At 38.5% G+C, this 22,910-nt stretch overlaps 1 protein-coding gene across 1 annotated transcript in view; it reads left to right on the top strand.

Annotated features, from left to right (window-relative positions):
* Window positions 1-22,910, top strand: part of COL19A1 (collagen type XIX alpha 1 chain) — a 335,135-nt gene that overhangs the window by 182,711 nt on the left and 129,514 nt on the right. The window contains exon 15 of the mRNA XM_038744466.1: window positions 21,014-21,067. Within this exon, the coding sequence (XP_038600394.1) occupies window positions 21,014-21,067 (54 nt within the window). The remainder of the gene's footprint in view (window positions 1-21,013; window positions 21,068-22,910) is intronic.

The following is a 22,910-nucleotide window of genomic DNA, read 5'->3' as shown; positions in this document are numbered from 1 at the left end:
CCCCTTAAGCACTGTATTACTCACTCCATTTCCAGTCCCACAGCAATTATGTATATATTCTTATATTCTGTGCTTCCCCATTGGTAATTTATTTTAACATCTGTCTCTCTAACCAGTTTGTAGGTTCCTTGAGGGCCAAGATCATGCCCACTAGCTCTCTTGTATTAAACTGGCTCGTTGCAGGCAGGGAAGCAGGGAATATGTATTTAGTGTTATATTGTACTCTCCTATATGCTTTAGTACTTCGCACACAGTAAGTGCTCAATAAATATGGCTGAATGAATGAATGAACTCTCTCAAGAGGTTAGTATAGTTCTCTGCACAGTGATGTGAAGGGGGTGCTATTTGCATGACAATAGTGTGGTTAGAAGTTAGAAGTTTATTAACATGCTTCATTAACATGCCAAAGAACAAAGTTTGGAAAAACATACTGGAACCAGATAAGTTCTTCTATAATTCAGGGATCATGTCCTTGATGAGGCCAATATTATGTGCAGGCACGCAACCCTTTCTTTTGACAGTGATTCTAGATAATTACATGTTCTTGGAAGTACCTTCCCTAATACCTGTCTAGCCAAAACATGAGAAGAAAGCCCAAACAGAGTGCACCCCGCATTTCTTCAATGTTGGCATATATGTTCTTAAACTTAATCTGCAGTTTGGAGGCACCTGTAGACATCTGTTCAGTCAGACCCACAAAGAACTTCACAGGATTGTCAGTGTGTTTCATGCTTAGCTGCAGGTTGCTCTTTTATCTGAGTCATTTTTATCACGTAAGTTTCAAGGGTGTTGGTCAAAAGTGTCATCCATCTGAAAATATGCCCAATAGTCAAAGTTTCAAGAGTCACACAGTCCTTATTCAAAAGTACAACACAGGTATCTTGCCTTTGGCTGCTGTGTGCCTCAGTTGCCTCATCTGTAAAATGGTATTCAATGCCTGTTCTCCCCACCTACTTAGACTATGAGCCCCATGTGGGATGGGAACTGTGTCCAACCTGATTAACTCATATATCTTCCCCAGAGCTTAGAACAGTGCCTGACACACAGTAATCCCTTAACAAATATCAAATAATAAAAGTTATTTTGCATCTCAGATTCATGGTTGTATAGAACAGAGTTGTTTATTTGGCGTATATAATTTGACCTGTTTACTGCTTGTTAAGATGTAAGAATATAATGTCTTCTAGCTAACAAAGGAGCACAGTTGGAAGAATTCAGTTACTTATTATAGTGCTAATTGTTTCTTAGAAAATTAAATGTAACAATACTTAGGGTGTGTAACAATGGTAAAGAATCAGTAAAATGAAACATCTGTTTTGTGGTGTTCAAGTATACTTGTTGTCATCTCATTCTATAAACAAGGAAAAAGATTGACAGAGGATTATTTGGAAATACAGTTAAGGCGTCGACAGACTATAAAATCCAATGACATTCCACCAAAAAGGAACAAAAGAAAGGAAAGATAATAAGATAAAGGGGGTGCAGATGTAGTATCTACAGTTGCATTTTTTCTTGGAACATTTGCCCTGGCATTAGTTTCCTCCTGACAGTAGTTTTCACTAGATAACCAAACCGAGGTTACAGTGGCTCATATGTAGCAGCACTATCACTGTGTACAAAAATTTCCAGATTGGACCCAGCTTTTGGACTCAAACAAATAATGAATTTTTTTGCCATACTAATTAATTTTTTGCCATACAGCAGAGGATGAAGTGTGGGTTTAAATCTTCAGACTTTTCCCAAGACTGGAAAGTCACTGGCAAAGCACAGAGTCACTGGGAAGCAGAACTCTGCTCAACCACAGGTTGCGTTGGGCTGGGCTTCAGATATTGATTTTGCTGAGCCAGGGGAATATTTGATTCCATTTTGTATGATATCACAGCATAATGCTGCATACTCATGTGGTGTCACCATTTTTTGCAGCATGCGTACACAGACATCCATATGACATCATTATGTTCTGTTGAGGGAGTAAGTGATGTAAGATAATGACACCTTGCAGTAGTGAAACGGTGCCCCCCAACCCAGTGAACCCACCCAGGGGCTCCCCTGGACTGCCCACATGGTTCCAGAGCCATTGTATTCATCTTCACCCTGAGGTATCAGACAACAAGACACAGAATTCGACTTCTGATCTTCGCTTATTGTGGGTTTCTGTTAGTGTCCATGTGTTTAAATGGTCATTTTCTTAAATGGCATGAAATAGCTGAAAGATATTCATTAAACATCCTTTCAAAAAGAAAAAAAAATTGAAAGAGGCTGTTTCCTAAAATAAATAGTGCCATATCATGGACCAGTATTTCTTGGTAATGGTAACTTTTATCTAATACTTTGGATGAAGTGGCGATTTTCATTTCCATAATCCTTTCAAACTACGAAAGAAATCCATTCAATCATATTTATTGAGCACTTACTATGTGCAGAGCACTTGCAAGAAAGAAATAGTATAAGCCCTACTGATTCTGAAAGTTATATTAATTTTATAATGAAAAATGGCACATTATTTAATTTCTTATTTGTCATTCATTCAATCATATTTATTGAGCACTTACTGTTTGCAGAGCACTGCACTAAGCACTTGGAAAGTCTCCCCCTTCTAGACTGTGAGCCCACTGTTGGGTAGAGACCGTCTCTATATGTTGCCAACTTGTACTTCCCAAGCACTCAGTACAGTGCTCTGCACAAAGTAAGCGCTCAATAAATACGATTGATTGATTGATTGATATAGAGACAGTCCCTACCCAACAACAGGCTCTTGTGTAAATATTCATAAGAGAGTTTCTTAAAGTTACCCAAGTCAGATCAACTGTGAGATGACAAAGGTGAATTCCTAAATGCCTTTAGTAGGATGACATTTTCACTTTAATTTCATTTTAAGATTCTTAAAGTACTTAAAGTACTTAAAGTACTTTAAAGATTCTTAAAGTACTCGATTATACCCCTCATACTCCATCTCCATATTCTCCTTTATACCTTGCTACTCAATTTCAAATCTAATTAAATGTAGGCGGATTTCTTTCTTAAAAACAAGCAAGAAGCAGCATGGCCTAGTGGATATAGCACAGGCATGGGAGTCAGAAGGTCATGGGTTCTAATTCCGGCTCCACCACTTATCTGCTGTGTGACCTTGGGTGAATCAGTTAACTCATCTGTGCCTTAATTGCCTTATCTGTAAAATGGGGATTAAGACTCTATGGGACATGGACGGTGTCCAACCCAAGTATCTTGTATCTACCCCAGTGCTTATAACAGTACAGGCATCTAGTATTTGTTGTCTGTCTTCCCCTTCTAGACTGTGAGCCCGTTATTGGGTAGGGACCGTCTCTATATGTTGCCAACTTGTACTTCCCAAGTGCTTAGTACGGTGCTCTGCACACAGTAAGTGCTCAATAAATATGATTGAATGAATGAATGAATGAGAGAGAGGAGTCAAAGGCAATGCCAAGGTTTCAGGCTTGTGAGAAAGAGGATGGTGGTGCTGTCTACAGTAATGGAAAAGTCAGGAGAAGGACAAGGTTTGTGTGGAAAGATGAGGAGTTCTGTTTTGGACATAAGTGTAATAGAAAATAACAGTTCTCCCATAGTCGTATCTTAGGGTTTGAGAGATATTGCTTCCATTCCAAGGTACTTTTAAACTTCCTAATAAGTGCTTTCTGTTAAGTCTTCTGGAACCATTAAGCACCAACTTAAGCCTTTTCTGAATTGTGTTATAAATTCATTCACATACATCGGATTTGAAATTGACTCAACATATAGTAAGGCAATTCTGGACAATTCTGGAATTGATTTTCTTGTTTTCTGCTATATTTCTATAGCACAGCGAAAAACCACAGGATATAATGGAAACTGCAAGGTAAAATGCTAGCCAAATATAAAGGAAGATTTAAGGTTCTTCCCAACACAAACACACAAACACAAATTCCGCAAAGTGGAATTTTCCACTTTACAGTTAAACTATGCTGGCTTGCAGCCAGTCTTAGGTGAGACCTGTGAGATTTCACACCATCCAGTAAGAGGTTCAGTTGAACTCTGGCAAGGAAATTGCGAAGTAGAGAAACTACATTTATACAGTTATAATAATTACGATATTAGAGCATTGAATATGCACTTTACTTCAAAAGGTGGCTGCCAAACCACCAAAACAGCTGAATATTAAGCTCTGCAGCAACATCATAGAAACTGCACTGAAATTAGGAACAGATCTACAAACTGAGTCTCCTGGCTCCCAGGCCTGTGCTCTTATCATCAGCAGCTAAAGTGGGAAGGGAACGTTTCCATCAACTCTTGTTGTACTGTACTCTTCCAAGCACTTAGTAGTGCTCTGAACATAGTAACTGCCCAATATATATGATTGATTGAATGACTAGGCCTTCCTGAAGTGGAGAGCCTGACTTACTCCCATTCGCAGCAGTAAATGACAGTGATCTACTTTGGGGATTTCTAATTCAAATCTTAGTTTGTGGTATAAAATCTCAATCGATCAATTAACTGTATTTATTGAGCACTTACTGTGTGCAGAACTGTTCTTAGCATTTTGGAAAGCACTGTCTAATTAGAATATTATAGAATAAGACTCTGGCAGAACTCTCTTTCAGATTCTCATCAGATTTCACATCTCCTTCCTCCTTTTGAATGCAGGATTGACACATCTCCCCATATTGCTTATAGGGAAGGCTAGATCCTTGCTCTGTTTGTCTGTTTGTCCATTTTGGAGCGAACTGCTTTTGATTCTGCCTCCTTGCTCCCTGGCTTTCCCAAAACTTTTGCTCGAGGAGAGCACCCTCTCTTGATTTCTACCTAGTAGGCTTGCCGCTAGACTGTAAGTTCCTTGTGGGGAGGGATCAAACCCCCCAAAAATGGTATTCATTTTATGCCTAAATCTTCTCCAATTTTTAAGTCACTTAAAACATTTCAAAAGTGTTCATATTTATCAACAAGCAGCATGGGAAGGACTGTTCTATAGGCAGGTTATATGGCTAAAGCCGCCACCAGATATGACCAAACAATCCCAGAGATTCAAACAAGTGCCAGCAGTGATTAAACGTTGATTCAATTGCCAGGTATAGTATTTTGGTTATCCCAACGGTTGAGATTGGAGCGTGCTTTACCAGAAGCCATTGTGTTGTACTTACATGGGTCAAATTGTATTTTCAGTGTTTTGCTGTTTAAATATTTCTGAATTATCGAACTATTTGTCTTGATTTCACTATTGTTGAGCATCCCAATAACATGCCCAAATATATAACATGTTCCAATCAATTTAACACTGAGTTTAATGTATTTTTCCATAAAATATAACTATACCATAATTTCTTATTGCTAGAGGGTAAACAAACTGATGAACTAACAAGCCGTATTGTGCAGGAATCTTACAAGCTACAAAAGGAAATTAATAATATAATTATCTTGTACTGAACAAAGAGGAAAGAGGTGTTCCTGAAATGTGACAGGATGAATTTTCAAGTGAAATGTCTAATTAGCACTGTCTGAAGCATATGTCTTCACATCCTGAAAACAGGAACCGTTCCCTATAGAGCGAGTGGCTACTTGAAATTTAAAGCCTAACTGATCAAATTAGTAGGTGTAATTAATAAGCAGTATGTCATTTGACTTGACTACCTCAAGTTAGAAACTAGAATACAGGAATGGTAAATGCATGTAATGCCCAGATTCCCAGAAATGGTATGAGGAAAAAAATGAGAGGGTGTTTTATGCACTCTTTGTTGGCAATAGTGAATAAAAGTTCTGAACCAATTCCCAACTTCTGCATCTCATTCAAAAATCTTCCTTCAGTTTTATTTGAACTGCTGATCCCAAACTGGAAGACAGTCTTTTTGTCTATACTTTTCATCTATAAATCAAGCCTCTCTTAAATTTGGGGCTCCCATTGACTGAATAGTGAGTCCTGAGGGAGATGGACTTATGATATCAGATCACTGAAAATTCCATTTAGAGAATCGCAGATTCTGGATTTGCTCAATTTACAAATAGAATATGTGCTTTATTTCACAAAGAAAAGAATAGCTTTCCTACTGATAGGGAGACTAGTCATCTGGAAGACAAAGGCTAAAAATGAGAATTCAATTTAACTGGATTGTGTCCCTGCTATGCAATAATCCTTGAACAATGAGGATAATCACCACTTCTTAAGAGAAGCAGAAAGAGCACGCGTCTTGGAGTCAGAACATCTGAGTTCTCATCCTGGCTCTACTGCTTACCTGCTGTGTGACCTTGGACAAGTCACTTAATTTATCTTTGTTTAGTCTCCTCATCCTCAAAATGGGGATTCAAAACCTGTTCTCCCTACTACTAAGACTGTGAGTCCCATGTGGGACCTGGTTATCTTGTACCTATCCCAGCTCTTAGTACAATGCTTGACATATACCACAATAATTATTGTTAATATCATTATTTTTAATAATAATAAAAGTTCAGAACTACATGAGACGCTAGGACTGTTTAGATAAAGGAGAATTCTAATGTTTACTACAGTGCTTAGCACTTAGTACAGTGCTCTGCACACAGTAAGTGCTCAATAAATACGATCGAATGAATGAATAAATAAGGAAAATAATTATACTACAGTAACCACAGTAAGTTTAGAATTCAGAATCTTGCGCCTAGCTAATGACTCCTCTCTGCCTTGAGTACGCTTTAAAGTTCACTTGAATAGTCACAATTGTTTACTTGTATATTTAGCATTAAGTAGTGCCACAGAAAACTTGGTACAAGCAATCCCATATTGAAAAAGAGTTGCTGCATATAGACCAGCATTGTGCCCTGCAGTCAAGAAAGGAGGCACTCTTTTCAAGAGAAACTTCGTTAGGATCATGAGAAAAGAAGGCAAAAGTGAAAACACCACCAGGCACTGCGAACAACAAACATAAAAGCACAGTGATTATTGGTGTTTATGTGCACACAAGAGAAGCAGCATGGCCTAGTGGTTAGAGACTGGGCCTGGGATCAGGGTTCTAACTTTGCCTCCACCACTTCCCTGTTGTGTGACTTTAAACAAATCATTTCACTTTTCTGTGCCTCAGTTACCTCATCTGTAAAATTGGAATTGAGACTGGGAGCCCCATGTGGGACAGGGACTGTGTCCAACTCAATCACCTTTTATCTACCGCAGCACTTAGTACAGTGCTTGGCACATTTTAAACACTTAACAAATAACTCAACTATTATTATTATTATTATTATTATCATTGTTATTATCGGGACTGATAAAGCACATCGACCTGTTCAGCCACAAGTGCATCCATAGGTGAATTTCACCACCTATAGAGGTATCTTCGATTAGAGAAGACAACTCTACATAGAAAGCTTGTTGCAGCGGCCACTTTGACCAGAGTGCCTACATTTCCCTCTGAGCTGGGCGGCCATTCATCAGGGCAATCTTTGAAATGGGCCTAGAATGTGCCCCTCTGGTGAGAAAGGTAGAGGAAGCTTAACATCTGCTCCACCTTTCTCTAGGAAAACTTTACGAGTCTCAAAATGCTGCAGACAAGATTTTCAACGCTATATATTTAGTATAGTTTTTCACTCGGTCACTGATCGAACGAGAACTTAAAGCATATTTAGAAATGAGTAGAAGTGTTCATAGATTTTCTTGGAAAATTGCTTTCTCCAAGGATTAGGGTTTTTTTTCCACTTAAACAAATAGAACATTACAGCAATGAGAATATATTCCCAGTTCAACATTTTAATAGAACTAGAGTCCAAATAGAAAACTCATAATCAAATATAAGCTCCTTACAGGCAGAGACTACATCTACCAACTCTGTTGCATTGTACTCTTTCAAGTGCTTAGTGCAATGCTTAGCACACAGTAAGCACTTAGTAAATACCATTGATTAATCAATCAATGCCATCACAGATAACTGCCAACAGTTAAGGCTGCACCGGGTTCTTATTTTCTGTGATGCCTAGTAGGATGCAGAGTGGCCTGCTGGGAATATGTAGTTGGCCAGACCCCATTGGTTGCGTTTCCTGACTGATTGTATTTTGTTCCAACTATTTGTATAGCTCTATTTTTTTAAACTAATGGTGATGGTGGTATTTAAGTGATTTCTATGTGCCAAGCATTGTATTACGGGCTTGTATAGAAACAAAATGATTATCCTGTCCCTGTCCCACACTGAAGCTCACAGTCTAATGGGAAGAGAGAAGAAGTATTGAATTCCCTCATTTTAAATATAAGGTACAAGAGAAGTTAAGCGACTTACCCAAGGTCACCCAGCAGGCAAGTGGCAGAGCTGGGATTAGAATCCATGTCCTCTGACTTCCAGGCTGTGCTCTGTGCTTCTCATCACTTTTGAACATGAAGAACGTTATCACCTGGCATAACTTTTAAAAAAGATAAGTTGAATGAATCATCTGATTCAGGAATCAAAATACCAAGATGGATTACCTTGTCTGTTAAACTAAGCAGTGTCGGAAACTGTTTGATAGATGTAGCCCCAACCCCAGGATTTTCGCAGTCTTGGGAGGTATGGTCTGTAATATAGAGAAGAGAAAGGTGACAGTTGGGAAACAAGTTAAATACAATCAAGTAGGTCACCTCTGCTGTTGAGGCATCCTGCTTTGGAGAAACATAAAACCAGTAATCCTAAATCTTTGTCTGAGGCAATGAGAATTGTATGGTCATTGAAGGCTTTCGAAGGGAGAAGTGATGCATTCTGAATACCTAAATTATTGTCCTTCATATTTGAAGAAGACACCACTGATGGTGAAAAGCATCCATGAGTGTGGTTGAAAAGATCAATAAAGAACCATAGTTCCTACCATATTGTGTACACACAAAAGCTGTCTCCCGTGATGGTGTCGAGTTTGATGTTATCGATGCCTGGTACCATTCCACTTTTATCTTCCTGCCTGAAGGAGGGGTACAGTGAAAGAGGAAGAGGTTGGAGGCAAGGAGATCAGTAGGGTATTTGGAGCAGTCAGTAGTCCAGCTGGGACTGAGCAAGGGTTTGGATCCAGAAACTTTTGTGGATGAAAAGCCAGCAGGATTTAAAGACGGAGAGAAAGAAAGGGAAGTCAAATATAATATCAAGGTTAGACATTTCTTAGGTATGGAAAATAATGGAGGTGTTGACCATAATGGTAAATTCAGGAAGGAGGGATGAGGAGGAGCTTAATTTCCCACCATTTTGAGTCTAAGCTGTTGGTTGCTCACCCTTGTGACAACGTCTTGGAGGCAGAAGGAAATGTGAAAGTATAAGGTAAGTGAAAGTCAGAACTGATGAAACAGATTTGGGAATCAGTTGCATAGAGGGAAAACTGAAGCAGCAGAGAACTGAAGCAGAGGAGCAGTGTTGCCTAATAGATAGAGCACAGGCCTGGGAGTCAAAAGGACCTGGTTTCGAATTCCAGCTCCACCATTTCTCTCCTCTGAGACCTTGGGCAAGTCACTTCACTTCTCTGTGCCTCAGTTACCTCATCTGTGAAGTGGCCTCATAGCCAGGCCTTGTCTCCTATCCATCTTCATATCAAACAGAAATTCCTCACCATTGGCTTTAAAACACTCAGTCACCTTGCCCCCTCCTATCTCACCTTGCTACTCTCCTAATACAACCCAGCCCATACACCTCACTTTTCTAATGCTAATCTTCTGACTGTACCTTGATCTTGTCTATCTCACTGCCAACCGCTTGTCCACATCTAGACTACAATCTTGTTGTGGGCAGGGAATGTGTCTGTTTATTAATAATAATAATAATAATAATTTTGGTATTTGTTAAGCACTTACTATGTGCAAAGCACTGTTCTAAGCGGATTGTTATTGTACTCTCCCAAGTTCTAAGTACACTGCTCTGCACACAGTAAGTTCTTAATGAAGTTCTCAATAAATGCGACTGACTGACTGATTGACTACACCCCAGCTCCCACTCTGAATAAGGCACTCACTGTGCCTCATTCTTATCTCATCTCTCCCTTTCATGTCCTTCCTCCTTCCTGCAACTCCTTTCCCCTTCAAATGTACCAGATCACAGATCTCCCCATCTTCAAGGCCCTTCTGAAGTCACCAACTCCATTAGGAAGGCCTTCCCCAAGGATAATTTCTTCTTCTTGGATCATTTCCCTCCAACTACTACCTCAGCACTTTTGCATCACCTCCACTCCTAACTACCCAAAGCACTTCTGATCATTCTACTATTTAAGCACTCATTCATCTACATATCGATCTTTGCAATCTCCTCTTCATTCTGTTTTATAATGGCAATAGTAATAATAATAATAATGATAATAATGATGGTATTTGTTAAGTGCTTACAATGAGCCAAGCATTATTCTAAGTGCTGAGTAACTAAAGCGGCATTTATTAAGCTCCTACTATGTGCCAAGCAAAGTACAAGGCACTGGGGTAGGTGCAACAGAATCAGATTAAACACAGTCCCATATGGGGCTCACAGTCTAAGGGTGGTGAACAGGTATTGAATCCTAATTTTACAGATGAAGAAACTGAGGCACAAAGAAGTGAAGTCACCCATGGTCACACAGCAGGCAAGTGGCAGAGTGCAGATTAGAAGGTATCCTGATTCTCTGGCATATCCTCTTACCACTAAGCAATACTGATTACTTTGCCAAATAATTGATCTGTCAGTGACATTTAATAAGCACTTATTGTGTGGAAAGCACTTTACTAAGTGCTTGGGAGAGTACAATAAAACAAAGTTCAGAGAAATTCAGAAGTTCACAGTCTGTTTTTTTAGACTAAACTGGTTGAGAACAGGGATCATTTCTTCTGCTCTTCCTGAACACTTAGTATAGTTTTCTGCATATAGGCACTCCATATATACTATTGATTGATTGATCCTTAAATACCATTTTGAAGAATGAGTTTTCCCTTGCCACTCATCAGCCTGCCACTGCCTCTTCAAATTAACTGCATTCCTCCTCACTGTTGGAATCATGCACACCTTCTAGAAACCTCACACTCAATATCACATTGTGCTCCATCCCATTAGGATTCAGTGTCCTAATTTATTCTGTTTTCTTTTCTTCATTTTTGCTCTTAATCATGGCCTGCAAGTGAAAAGTGAAAAAGCAATTTGCAAAGAGCAGGGCAGAGTGATTAATTTGAATAATGAAGTTATTCTAGTTTTTATTTAGTAATTTCTACTTTGTTCTAACAAATTAACAGAATCAAAGGTGAGTAGAAGTTATTTTTAAGCAGCGTATCTCCTATATGTCACTGTTCACTGCTTATTTTTCATAAATACAATCCTTTTCAGAATTTAATCACAGAAACCAAAGCTACAGGCATCCTAATTCAATTTTCCCCAGAATATTTTTTTATCTTTTCAACCATGATTTTGCCAACCACTGGGATTTTTAAAAATCTAATTCTAATGGATGATAAGGAGACCTTTATTTGAAAATTCACACTTTTCATCAGTTTAGATGAGATTTCCTTCCCACTTCTTTTGTCTGAATTAGTGAGATTAACTGAAATTACATAATTTGGGTAGTGTAAAGACACTGGAACTCACATGTTTCTGAGTAAAACTATATATTCTACTTCCATATAGCATTGATATCCTAAGGGACTCTTTGTTCCGCTCATCTTGCAAAAAAGGAAATTAAAACTTCCAAGATATTCTATAATGTTTTCCTGTGTAATTAACACCTCATTCACAGTTGTGCATGCCAATCAAAGCTCTCTTATTTCCTCTGACACTTCCTTGATACCTTGTTTAGAATGAATGATGTGTAAGCGTCCTCCTAATTACATACACAGGAATAGGAAAGTATTTGAATAGTCATCCACATTAGTTCGATGCAGTAACTAAAAAGGAATAGGTGTATCAGTTTACATTTTATCATTTTGGAATGTATATCATTCTTTTTTAAAGTGAAATAACTTATCGGACAGGAGGCCATTATTTGAATTCTTCGCTTCTTAATGCTTTTAGTGTATCAAGTCCTTACAGATCAAGTGTCTAAGTTAAGATAGACATTCTATTATACTGCAAGTCATCCAGTGAAGAACAGGTTATTTTTACTGTTGAGATGTCTAAGATGACATTTAAGTAACCTATTCCACTCCTTTAGGAGTGGAGCACCATGGCTATGTCTGTACAGGCAAGGTGAAGTGCAAAGCAGAGGAAATTGTACAATTGACTCGGACAAAACACTTTACTACTAAGAAACACTAGTTTTGGCTTGGCTAACTTTCAACCTTTCACATTGCATGTGAAAACCAAGTCACATGAATTTGTTATTGAATCTTAAACCTAGATCTAGCATTAGAAACATTAAAAACACACATTTAGTTTTCCTACTGTCACAACCAGGATTTCAAAAGAGGTTTTTACAACTGATACACTGCCGGTTTGGAGTGTCCATACGGTGTACTACTAAAATTTGTAATTAGGCAGTTGCTTGTGTAAGATCTTCCAAATTTGCAAGAAGCAGAGCCCCATCTTAAGCTTAAGTGCTAAAGGTAGCTATGGTGCAGTGTAATCAGGGAGGTGGGAATTACAAGCACAGAATACCCAGAAGTAAGTCAATCCCCTAGCCTGTAGGTCTAATCACCTCAACACAGCTTCACTGAGCAACACATATGAACAAAATGTGCTACAGTAAGATACTCAAAACTGTGATGTGGTGAACTGAATGGAAAACCAAAAACAAGAGAAAGCAGAGTGAAACTTAAGAATGTAGTGAAACAAAGCCTCAGGTGGTGTTGCATCTCAGCTGAAAACTGTGTGGCAACTGCAGCAACAGACCAGTCAAGAAAGGATTAGCTTTTTTTCTTGATCAGAAGTTTGGAAGAAATAATGATACTGAGGCAAAACAAAAAGAGTACTAGGTGCTGAACACAACAGAGAACAGTTTTCATTATTATTATTATTAATAGTATTGTTAATAATAAAAATTGTCCCTTTTTGTTGCTTGTTAAGTACTTACAACATGCCAGACACCGTACTAAGTGTTGGGGAAGATGCAAGATAATAACAATAATAATCAAAATGGCATTTATTAAGTGCTTACTATATGGCACTGTTCTAAACGCTGGGGAGGATACAAGATTTTCAAGCTGTCCCACCTGGGGCTCACAAGTCTTAATCCCCATTTTACAGTGAGGTAACTGAGGCACAGAGAAGTCAAGTGACTTGCCCAAGGGCACACAGTTGACAAGCGGTGGACCCGGAATTAGAACCCGTGACCTCTGACTCCCAAGTGCAGGCTCTTTCCACTGAGCCACGCTGCTTCTCTCATAATCAGCCTGGACTCAGTCCATGGCCCACTTGGGGCTCACAATATTAATTCCCATTTTAACAGATAAGGTAATTGAGGCATAGAGAAGTGAAGTGACTTGCCCAAGATCACACAGTGGACATGTGGCAGAGCCGGGATTAGAACCTGGGTCCTTCTGACCTCCAGGGCCATGCTCTAGCCACTAGGCTGCCTCCTAGCCCACATATACCTCTAGGTAAATCAATGTCTGGTAATGTGTTTTGTAATAATTGAGGTATTTGTTAAGTGCTTACTCTGTACCAAGCACTTTACCAAGTGCCTGGGCAAATATAGCATAATTAAATCGACACATAGTAAGCTCTGCACATAGTAAGCGCTCAATAAATACGATTGATGATGACACAGTCCCTGTCTCGCATGGGACTCGTTTAAATGGGAGGGAGAACAGGTATTGAATCTTCATTTTGCAGATGAGGAAAGAAACTGTGGCACAGAGGAGTTAAGTGACTTGACCAAGCATGGAGCCAGGATTAAAACCCAGGTCCCCTGACTCCTAGGCCTGTGCTATTTCCATTAGGCCATTCTGCCTTCCAGACAACATACACCTATAGGTGAATCGCTTTCAGCAGTGATTCCATCCTTCTAATATTTCAGTCTCACATATTCATTCTATCAGTCAATTGTATATATTGAGTCCTTACTATTTTCAGAGCACTGTACTAAGTGCTTGGAAGAGTACAACACATTGTCACAGACACGTTGTACTCCTCTCTGATTATTGTTCTTGCAGTTACTTCCACTATTAGTAAATAATTCTGTAGGTCTGTTTCTTAAGCAGGTTTTAAGCACCTTGAATGCTTAATTTATCATCTGCTTCTGTTGTACCAAGGCCTTACTTAGTACAGAGGGCTACACTCAAGCACTCAAATGCCATTATAATATTTCCTGGTCCCCATTTCAAGAATGGTCCTACTCACCAGTCTAATATGGCCCTGTTCAATCAATCAATCAATCAATCGTATTTATTGAGCGCTTACTGTGTGCAGAGCACTGTACTAAGCGATTGGGAAGAACAAATTGGTAATTTATGGAGACGGTCCCTACCCAACAACGGGCTCACAGTCTAGAAGGGGGAGACAGACAACAAAACCAAACAAGTAGACAGGTGTCAATACCATCAGAATAAATAGAATTATGGCTATATACATATCATTAATAAAAGAAATAGAGAAATATGTACAAATAGAGAAGCAGCGTGGCTCAGTGGAAAGAGCTCAGGCTTTGGAGTCAGAGGTCATGGGTTCAAATCCACTTCAGTTCCATTCTCGAAGACAAGGAATGAATCCCATGGAGATGGCAAAAATTATTTCAGAAATATGGTGACCATGCATATCTTCTATGAATGAGTATGAAAATCTATGAAGCATTGAGTATCTTTCAAGGTATGAAGAAGATACGTCTTCATTCCAAATTTTGAGGACAGAGAGCAATGACATACGGTAAAGCTCTGGGCTATGTTGAACTGTTTGCAAGTAGCTACAAACAAGGAAGGGATACCCTGCTTAGACAGCTGTACAACATATGCAGAAGAAAGTGTTTGGCACATAGTAAGTGCTTAACAAATACCACCATTATTATTATTAATAGTAATAATAATAATAATAATAATAATAATAATAATAATAAATACTAGAGGATTTCAGATACGAACTGCATCACCATCTTACAAAGTTTAACTGTTAGAGGAAACTTCTATGGCATCTTACTGACCTCAAATAGAAGCTAGTTCCAGACAGGAGTCTTTCTGGATTGTGTCCTGAGGAACATAGTTTATCGCATACATCCAGAATTGGAATGAACAAACAAAAAACCTTGCTACATGTCAGGTACAGGAAGAGTGCAAGGAATACCCAGACCAATCAGACCTGGGTTCTGGCAAACCTAGAGTTTAAGCAAATTTGGCTGTCCTGAGAAATTCACTAGGATCCTAAAAATTCTGCACCATAATTGGGACAAACCTCTAAAGCCCTTTCCTCCTACAAGCTGAGGAACTCTTATTGCCTCACAGACTTGAAAACATGAGGCTGCTTCAATAGCTACAACACCTCATCCCAACTGTTTTTTAGGTTGGGGGAAATTCCTGACCCTTTTGGAAAGGGGGTATATGTAAAAGGTTTCTTCTTTGATGACCTGCATTTTTCGACTATTATATAGATTGAAGTGAATTTGGGGAAATATTGATGATTGGAATGTGTTAAAATTCAGTTCCTATTCACTAAATTTTGGGTGTTTGGTTACTCTTGACTCTGGGCATACTCACAACAGAAAGTACACAGATGATTAAGTACTGCATACAACAGTTAGTACAAGGCAGGTGATAATGGAGGTGTCCAATAGTTAAATCCTATCACTCTTAGAAGATTTTAGAGGAGCAGTGTGGCTCAGTGGAGAAGAGCACGGGCTTCGGAGGTCATGGGTTCGAATTCCGGCTCTGCCACATGTCTGCTGTGTGACCTTGGGCAAGTCACTTAACTTCTCTGAGCCTCAGTTACCTCATCTGTAAAATGGGGATTAAGACTGTGAGCCCCATGTGGGGCAACTTGATCACCTTGTATCCACCCCCAGCACTTAGAACAGTGCTCTGCACATAGTAAGCGCTTAACAAATGCCATTATTATTATTATTATTATTTTCTTTGGCAACACAGTGCTACTCATTACTGGTTCTGCTTCTTGGGCAACAACAGCCTGAGGCATTGATAGACGAAGTAGAATAATAATGATAGCATTTATTAAGCGCTTACTATTTGGAAAGCACTGTTCTAAGCACTGGGGAGGATACAAGGTGATCAGGTTGTCCCATGTGGGGCTCACAGTCTTTGAGGCACAGAGAAGTTAAGTGACTTGCCCAAATTCACACAGCTGGCAATTGGCGGAGCTGGGATTTGAACCCATGACCTGTGACTCCAAAGCCCGTGCTCTTTCCACTGAGCCATGCTGCTTCCCTGCAGCATGAAGAAAAGAAAAAAATAGAATCAAGAAAGTCCTTTAGTAGACTGACAAGAGTGTGATGGCACAATAGCATGATATCTAACCTCAGTCCCAACTAAAAGTTTTTTAAAGCTGTAATAGTGCCCAACTTCTATACAGCTGTGCAATCTAGACCCCAGACCGATATAGCACTCACTTTCTCTAGCAGGTTCAACAGCATCTTGAAAGTCATTGTAAAAGCCAAATAAAAGGTAGAATCACCAATAAGGTCCTAGAGTGCAGCCAGTGAACCGTCTTCTGAATAACACTTATTCTAGTACATGTGAAGACAGTGCATGACAGCAGGATATTTAAGCAGCATTGTGTGGTGAGCGAAGTTGGATAACTGAAGACTGGTAGTACTACAAAAAAGTCTTAAAGATACAGTGTTACACAATTACAAACTATATGGCACAGCAGTGGACTAACAGGAGACAACGGCAGCTGGCAGAGCAGTTGAGATATGCCAATCAGGGCAAAGATGGCTATTCTTGAGCAGAGATTTCCTGAAGGTCAAGATACAAAAATGAAGAATTGAAACCAGTGCTAGGCATTGCAAATAGCAAACTCCACATGCCAAAGATGATCTTTACACATGAACAGAATGAGTGAGACTTATGCACTGTTAAGGTTCACTGTCATCATCAATCTTAAGTACAACAAATGTGTGTGTATGTGTATGTGTGTGTGTGTGTGTGTGTGTGTGTGTAGAGAGACAGAGGGAGGTGGGGGTATTTTTAGGATAGTAGGATATACTACTATATAGTAGTATACAGTATAGTAATATTATATTTCTATGTTAATAGAAGCATCCCATCTGGACTGCAAGCTCATTGTGGGCAAGGAACATGTCTGCCAGCTCTCTTGTACTTTACTCTCGCAAGAGCTTAATACAGTGCTCTGCAAATAGTAAACACTCAATAATTATCATTAGTTGATTGATTTTCTTATAAATCAGAAAATGCTGATAGTCTACATCTTCCTCTCAAGATTCAGTCTACTCTCATTACCCTATAGATCCTCTAACAGGAAGGTAGGTAAGTAGTGGTCTGAAAGAGTTGAACTGCAGCATTGCTTAGTGGAAATAACACAGGCTTTGGAGTCAGAGGTTGTGGGTTCTAATTCCGGCTCTGCCACTTGTCAGCTGTGTGACTTTGGGCAAGTCACTTATCTTCTGCCTGTTACCTCATCTGTAAAATGGGGATTAAGACTATGAACCCCACGTGGGAGAACCTGATTACCTTGTATCTACTCCAGCGCTTAGAACAGTGTTTGGCACATAGAAAGCGGTTAACAAATACCATCATCATCATTATTATAGATTATAATTATAGCGGGTGAGCCTCTCCAAGTCCAAAATCAAAGCTTCTCTGTCAGTTATGAGCTAAATGTTCAGATTGTTATTAAATACTCTACTGGAGAATGAGAGGCCTTTCATGACTATTATGGTATGGAAAAATGAAAGAATGTTAGGCTTTCCAGTGCTACCCAAAATTATAAAAATATGTTTGGCAGGTCATATCAGCCTATTGCAAAACACGGTGAACTAATCTATAAGTTTCTTCACTGAGAAAAAAGGTTGTTATTCAGGGAACATGTCTACAAATTCTGTTGTATTGTGCTCTCCCAAATGATCAGTACAGTGCTATGCACACAGGCACTAAATAAATACAACACAGTAAGTGCTCAGTAAGTACCCTTGATAATTGATAATGATGATTTGATTGATTGATTGACTCAAGAAGCAGCACAGCCTCGTGGAGGAGAGCACAGAGGTCTAATCCCAGCTCTGTCGCTTGTTTTCTGTGTGACCTTGGGCAAGTTACTTAATTTCCCTGTGCCTCCATTTCCCCACAGGGGACAGAAATTGTGTCTGACCTGATTAATTTTTATATCTTCCAAAGCTTAGAACTACAGTAAGTACCTAACAAATACCATAATTACCATTATCATTATTATTATTCAACCATTTTGAGACAATAGTCATGAAAGTCAATTAATTGAATATGATGTAATCCAATTCAGAATAGAATAAAATAGATTTTTTGTGATGTGCAATCCATTTAAAGACTCAATTTTGGAATTTCAAACTGTATGCTTCATGTCAATCAATCAACGATATTTATTGGGCAGTTACTGAGTGCATTTAAAATAAATGGGCAAAATTGCACATTCAATCAGTCTCGCGCAGAAATTCCAAAAATATTTGGCCCTTAAATGTTTTAATAGCAGGCTTTCACTTCTAAAAATCAAAAATGATATTTTATTATCATCAGTTAAATCTCTGTTTTAGCTCATGTTCTCATTGTAGACAAACAATACATGCTTGTCTCGCTGCTAAATTAGATGATGGGATCCTTAAGGCGAGGACCACACTCTCCATAGCATTTACTACAATACCTGGCACATAATAGGCAATCGGTAAATGCTGATGATATCGATATTCTTGATTACACTCTTTGAATGCATAATTCCTCTCCATGGATGACTGTGATTTATAAGGCTGACAGGTGATTGTGTAAATTCAGCAATAGTCTAGAGTTGCATTCTGGCCATACAAATATTTGTGTTCGCATTATTATCCACTGTTCTATTAAATTATGTAGTGATTGGTAACTTAAAAACTATATTCTGAGTTTAATTTTGATAATGGATAGTCTAGGCTTTTTACTCTCGTGATTTGCTCTTTTTCACCTTTTCTCCCAGATTGCTTTCATCTATCTGGCAGTTACAGGAGTGCAAAAATTGCAAAGAAAATAATTTGCAAAGAAATGCAAAGAAAAACTGAATCTTGGATTTTAACTGAAAACAAATTCATCAGTTGCTTGTGTGAAGATACAGTAACCGATTTGGCTTCACTTTTGTGTTTTTGGAATTAATTATTCAACGTTATTCTTTGAATCAAAATTTTAGCATGATTAGTTTCATCAATAGTTATTGCATCTTGTTTACTAAAAGAGTCAATATATTGAGTTTTAGAAAACTCTGCACTTCCCAGACACCATAATGCATTTTTTGGGGAAAAATATGTAGTAATTTTAAAACTTATTCACACGTTAACCCATCAGATTATTATACTTAAATTCAAAGGAGTAGCAGTATTTATTAACTGTTTACTATGTACAGAGTCCTATACTAAGCACTAAGAAAGAGTATATAGCTGGCCATTAGACACAGACTCCATCCTCGAGTGGCTGACAATCTATGAATGGAAAGCACATGAAACACAAATTTTGCTGTTTCCCAAAATATCAAAAATCAACCATAATTCACAGTTGCATGAAGATTTAATCATAACAATGAAGTCCTAACCCACAACCCGGAACCCCAAGCTCTCTCTCTCCCAGTTAAACACAATGTGCATTTTCTCCATAGCAGCTATTAGTAGTCCTTTACTTACAATTTACTCTAGAATCCCACTCTTACTATTTGCTTTTCTTCTTCCTTACCTCAGGGCTTAGGCTTTAAAGAATAAAAACCAAATATAGATTTAATAGATTTGAGTTTATATGACTTCAGTGAAGCTTTGGTCAAGGCATAATCACAACGTACATTATGATAGGCCTAGTGAATGTTTCCAAATGATTGTGCTGATCACATTATGTTAAAACATTCTGCAATAAGTGCTAATGAGTCACTGAACCGATTTCACTCGCATTACAGCCCAGACCTCATCATTTGTGAGATGCCACAGATTCATTCATTCATTCATTCATTCAATCGTATTTATTGAGTGCTTACTGTGTGCAGAGCACTGTACTAAGCGCTTGGGAAGTACAAGTTGGCAACATATAGAGACGGTCCCTACCCAACAGTGGGCTCACAGTCTAGAAGGGGGAGAGATAGAACAAAACAAAACATATTAACAAAATAAAATAAGTAGAATAAATATGTACAAATAAAATAAATAGAGTAATAAATACGTACAAACATATATACAGATTCTGTGGGGAGGGGACGGAGGTAAGGCGGGGGGAATGGGGAGGGGGAGGAGGGGAGAGGAAGGAAGGGGCTCAGTCTGGGAAGGCCTCCTGGAGGAGGTGAGCTCTCAGTAGGGCTTTGAAGGGTGGGCAAATAGTGATCTAATAAAGGAATTCACACGCAAATATTTCTACTCCATCGGTGGACTTCATAAGATCATTTGATTTTCTGAGAAAATAACTTTAGGTGTCTGTCTGCCAAAAGGTAGTAGCACACTCTTCTGGTTTGCTCTTGAAATGAAGTTTTAGCTAGTTGTGAAAATGAACAGGTGACAAATGAGAAGTAATGAGGATCAATAAACAAGGTGCCTGCATATCAGCCCACTAGTGACACACCAGAAGTCAGTCTAGAGAAATCAGACATGTTAAATGAACTGCATGCAACCTATAAATATTATTATAGGGCTTGCAGTAGCACTTCAGCCAGTATTGAATCTCAAACCACAGAACTTTATCTAATCCACAATTTAGTAGGTCATCTGGATGATACAGGGTTTGTTTTGTGTTATTACCTTATCAATATGTCTTTGTTCAAGGAAATACCACAAAAAAACTGCCCATTAAAATATCAAGTAATGTAAATGTATTGTTTAGTATGATTATTTAGAACTGTCCTAAGACTGTTAGAACTAATTGATGGTTTAATCAGTAATACAGGGTTATTTAGAAGTGTAAAGATTCTGATCTTTTTTTGTTAATATGCCTGCTAATTAATTGTGCTCTTCAATGTTTTGCTGTATTTCAAAGCAGATCAGAGAAATAATGCTGATAAATTCTGTTTTCTCTTTTTGTTTAAAGGGAAGACGGGGCAAAACAGGTCTACCGGGGAAACCAGGACCTCCCGGCCCTCCAGTGAGTAAGCAAAGAAAGACCCCTGACTCCAGGAAATATCTGGTAGGGAAGTGGTCAAAATTCATTGTACAGCACTGCTATTTTAAACTCCAACAAAGAATCCATGTGAACATATTTTCCCCTTTACTATCAAAAGGTTCTTTTTTGCCCAGTGCCTATTTGCTTCTCCTGAGTAATATGATAGGCACCAGAAATGCACATTTACACTTTAAGAGACTTGAGTGCTAATGCCGGCCTTTCCACTTGCCTGTTGTGTACAGTTGGCAAGTCACATAACTTCTCCAGGCCTCAGATTCCTCATGTGTAAAATGGGGAATAAATACTTGTTTTCCCTCCACTTGATATTATGAACCCCATGTGGACAATGACTGGATATGATTTGATTGTATCTACCCCTCCATTTTATAGAGTGCTTGGCACATAGTAAGTACTGTTTCTTATACCATTTATTATTACTATTATTTAAGATATTGAGTGGCACACATGCTTTTGTTCTTCAAAAATGGATCCAGAAACTTTTCACCCACAGGACTGAGGCAAGTTTTGTGGGGAGACCATTGCTTAAAGTACAATTCCTCAATGGGACTCGGGGTTGGGAAAGAAGACAAGAAGGTTCTGAACAGCTGTTTGGTGTGCGGAGAAGCACAACAGCCCTTTCGAAAATCTCTTCCCTACACTTACGTTGTCCCAGCCTTTACATTAGGTTGCTTCTTGTGGATTTGTGGCGTTTGTTGAACATTTGTGATCTTATGACTCTCCGATTTTGGAGTAGTGAAATCCTGATAGCAACAAAAAAAGTCCTGCTGGTATTATTGCTGAAGTGGTCCAAATTTACCAGCAGGAACTGACATAGCATTGGGAAAAAAAAATGGTTCCCTTAGTTCTCATTCCAATTTTTTTGGTAGAAAAAAAAAAAAGAATGGATATTTCCAGGACTTGTTTAGTAGTTTAGGGGAAGACAACTAATGCTTGCTAACTATTGTCATTGGGCATTCATGCAAGTTTACCAAATATATGATCCTGTATGTAATATAGGATAATTATGGTCTCAGAGGAGGAATCTGAGTAATGAAGGTCTGTACAGAGAGCTTGCCAACTGTCTGAACCGGGGAGAGGATTACATCCAATTCTGGAATGGATAATTAACCCTAGATCAAATGAGTTTACTGCAGAATTTAAAAGATTAAGAAATGCATAATTATATGAAATGATTTGTACTGTGCAAAATAGAGGTTTATGCTTTGGTCAGAAATGTGGGAATTTTCTTTAACTACATTATTCAAACATTTAAACCCAGACAAGGATCTGAAACACTGAATCATTGCCCAAATAAACATCTTGATAATGAAAAATAATTTAATATCTGTGTCTTTTAAGCTAATGTAACATAGAATTTGTTGAAGCAGAAATATCCACCCTGAAAGGAAAATTATTTTCAGTTTTTTGATAAAAAGATTTAGAAAATCTAAAGAATTGAGGAACATAGCATAAATAAAGTACTTCTTAGAAGACTGTGACCATCTAGATTGTAAACTCCTTGAGAGCAGGGATCATGTCTTACCAATTCTGTTGTATTTTATTTTCCTTAGCACTTAGTACAATGCTCTGCACAGAGAAAATGTTCAATAAATAAGGTGGACCCTTATCCAAATGCTTACATAATTCATTATACAAGTTTTAAATAAGTACCTACATTTCTTTAGACTCACAAAATACTATTAACACACAAGATTTCAAGGGTCTGAGCATATTAGTCCACAGTTGTGGATTAACTGTGTGGAAGGAGCTGAAGGAACTTCCTCAGTCTAGCTAGCAAAAATGAGACAGAGATGAAGACCCTTGA

Source organism: Tachyglossus aculeatus, chromosome 1 (assembly GCF_015852505.1).
Source record: "Tachyglossus aculeatus isolate mTacAcu1 chromosome 1, mTacAcu1.pri, whole genome shotgun sequence".
NCBI lineage: Eukaryota > Metazoa > Chordata > Mammalia > Monotremata > Tachyglossidae > Tachyglossus > Tachyglossus aculeatus.
This window is presented reverse-complemented; position numbering and strand designations above follow the sequence as displayed.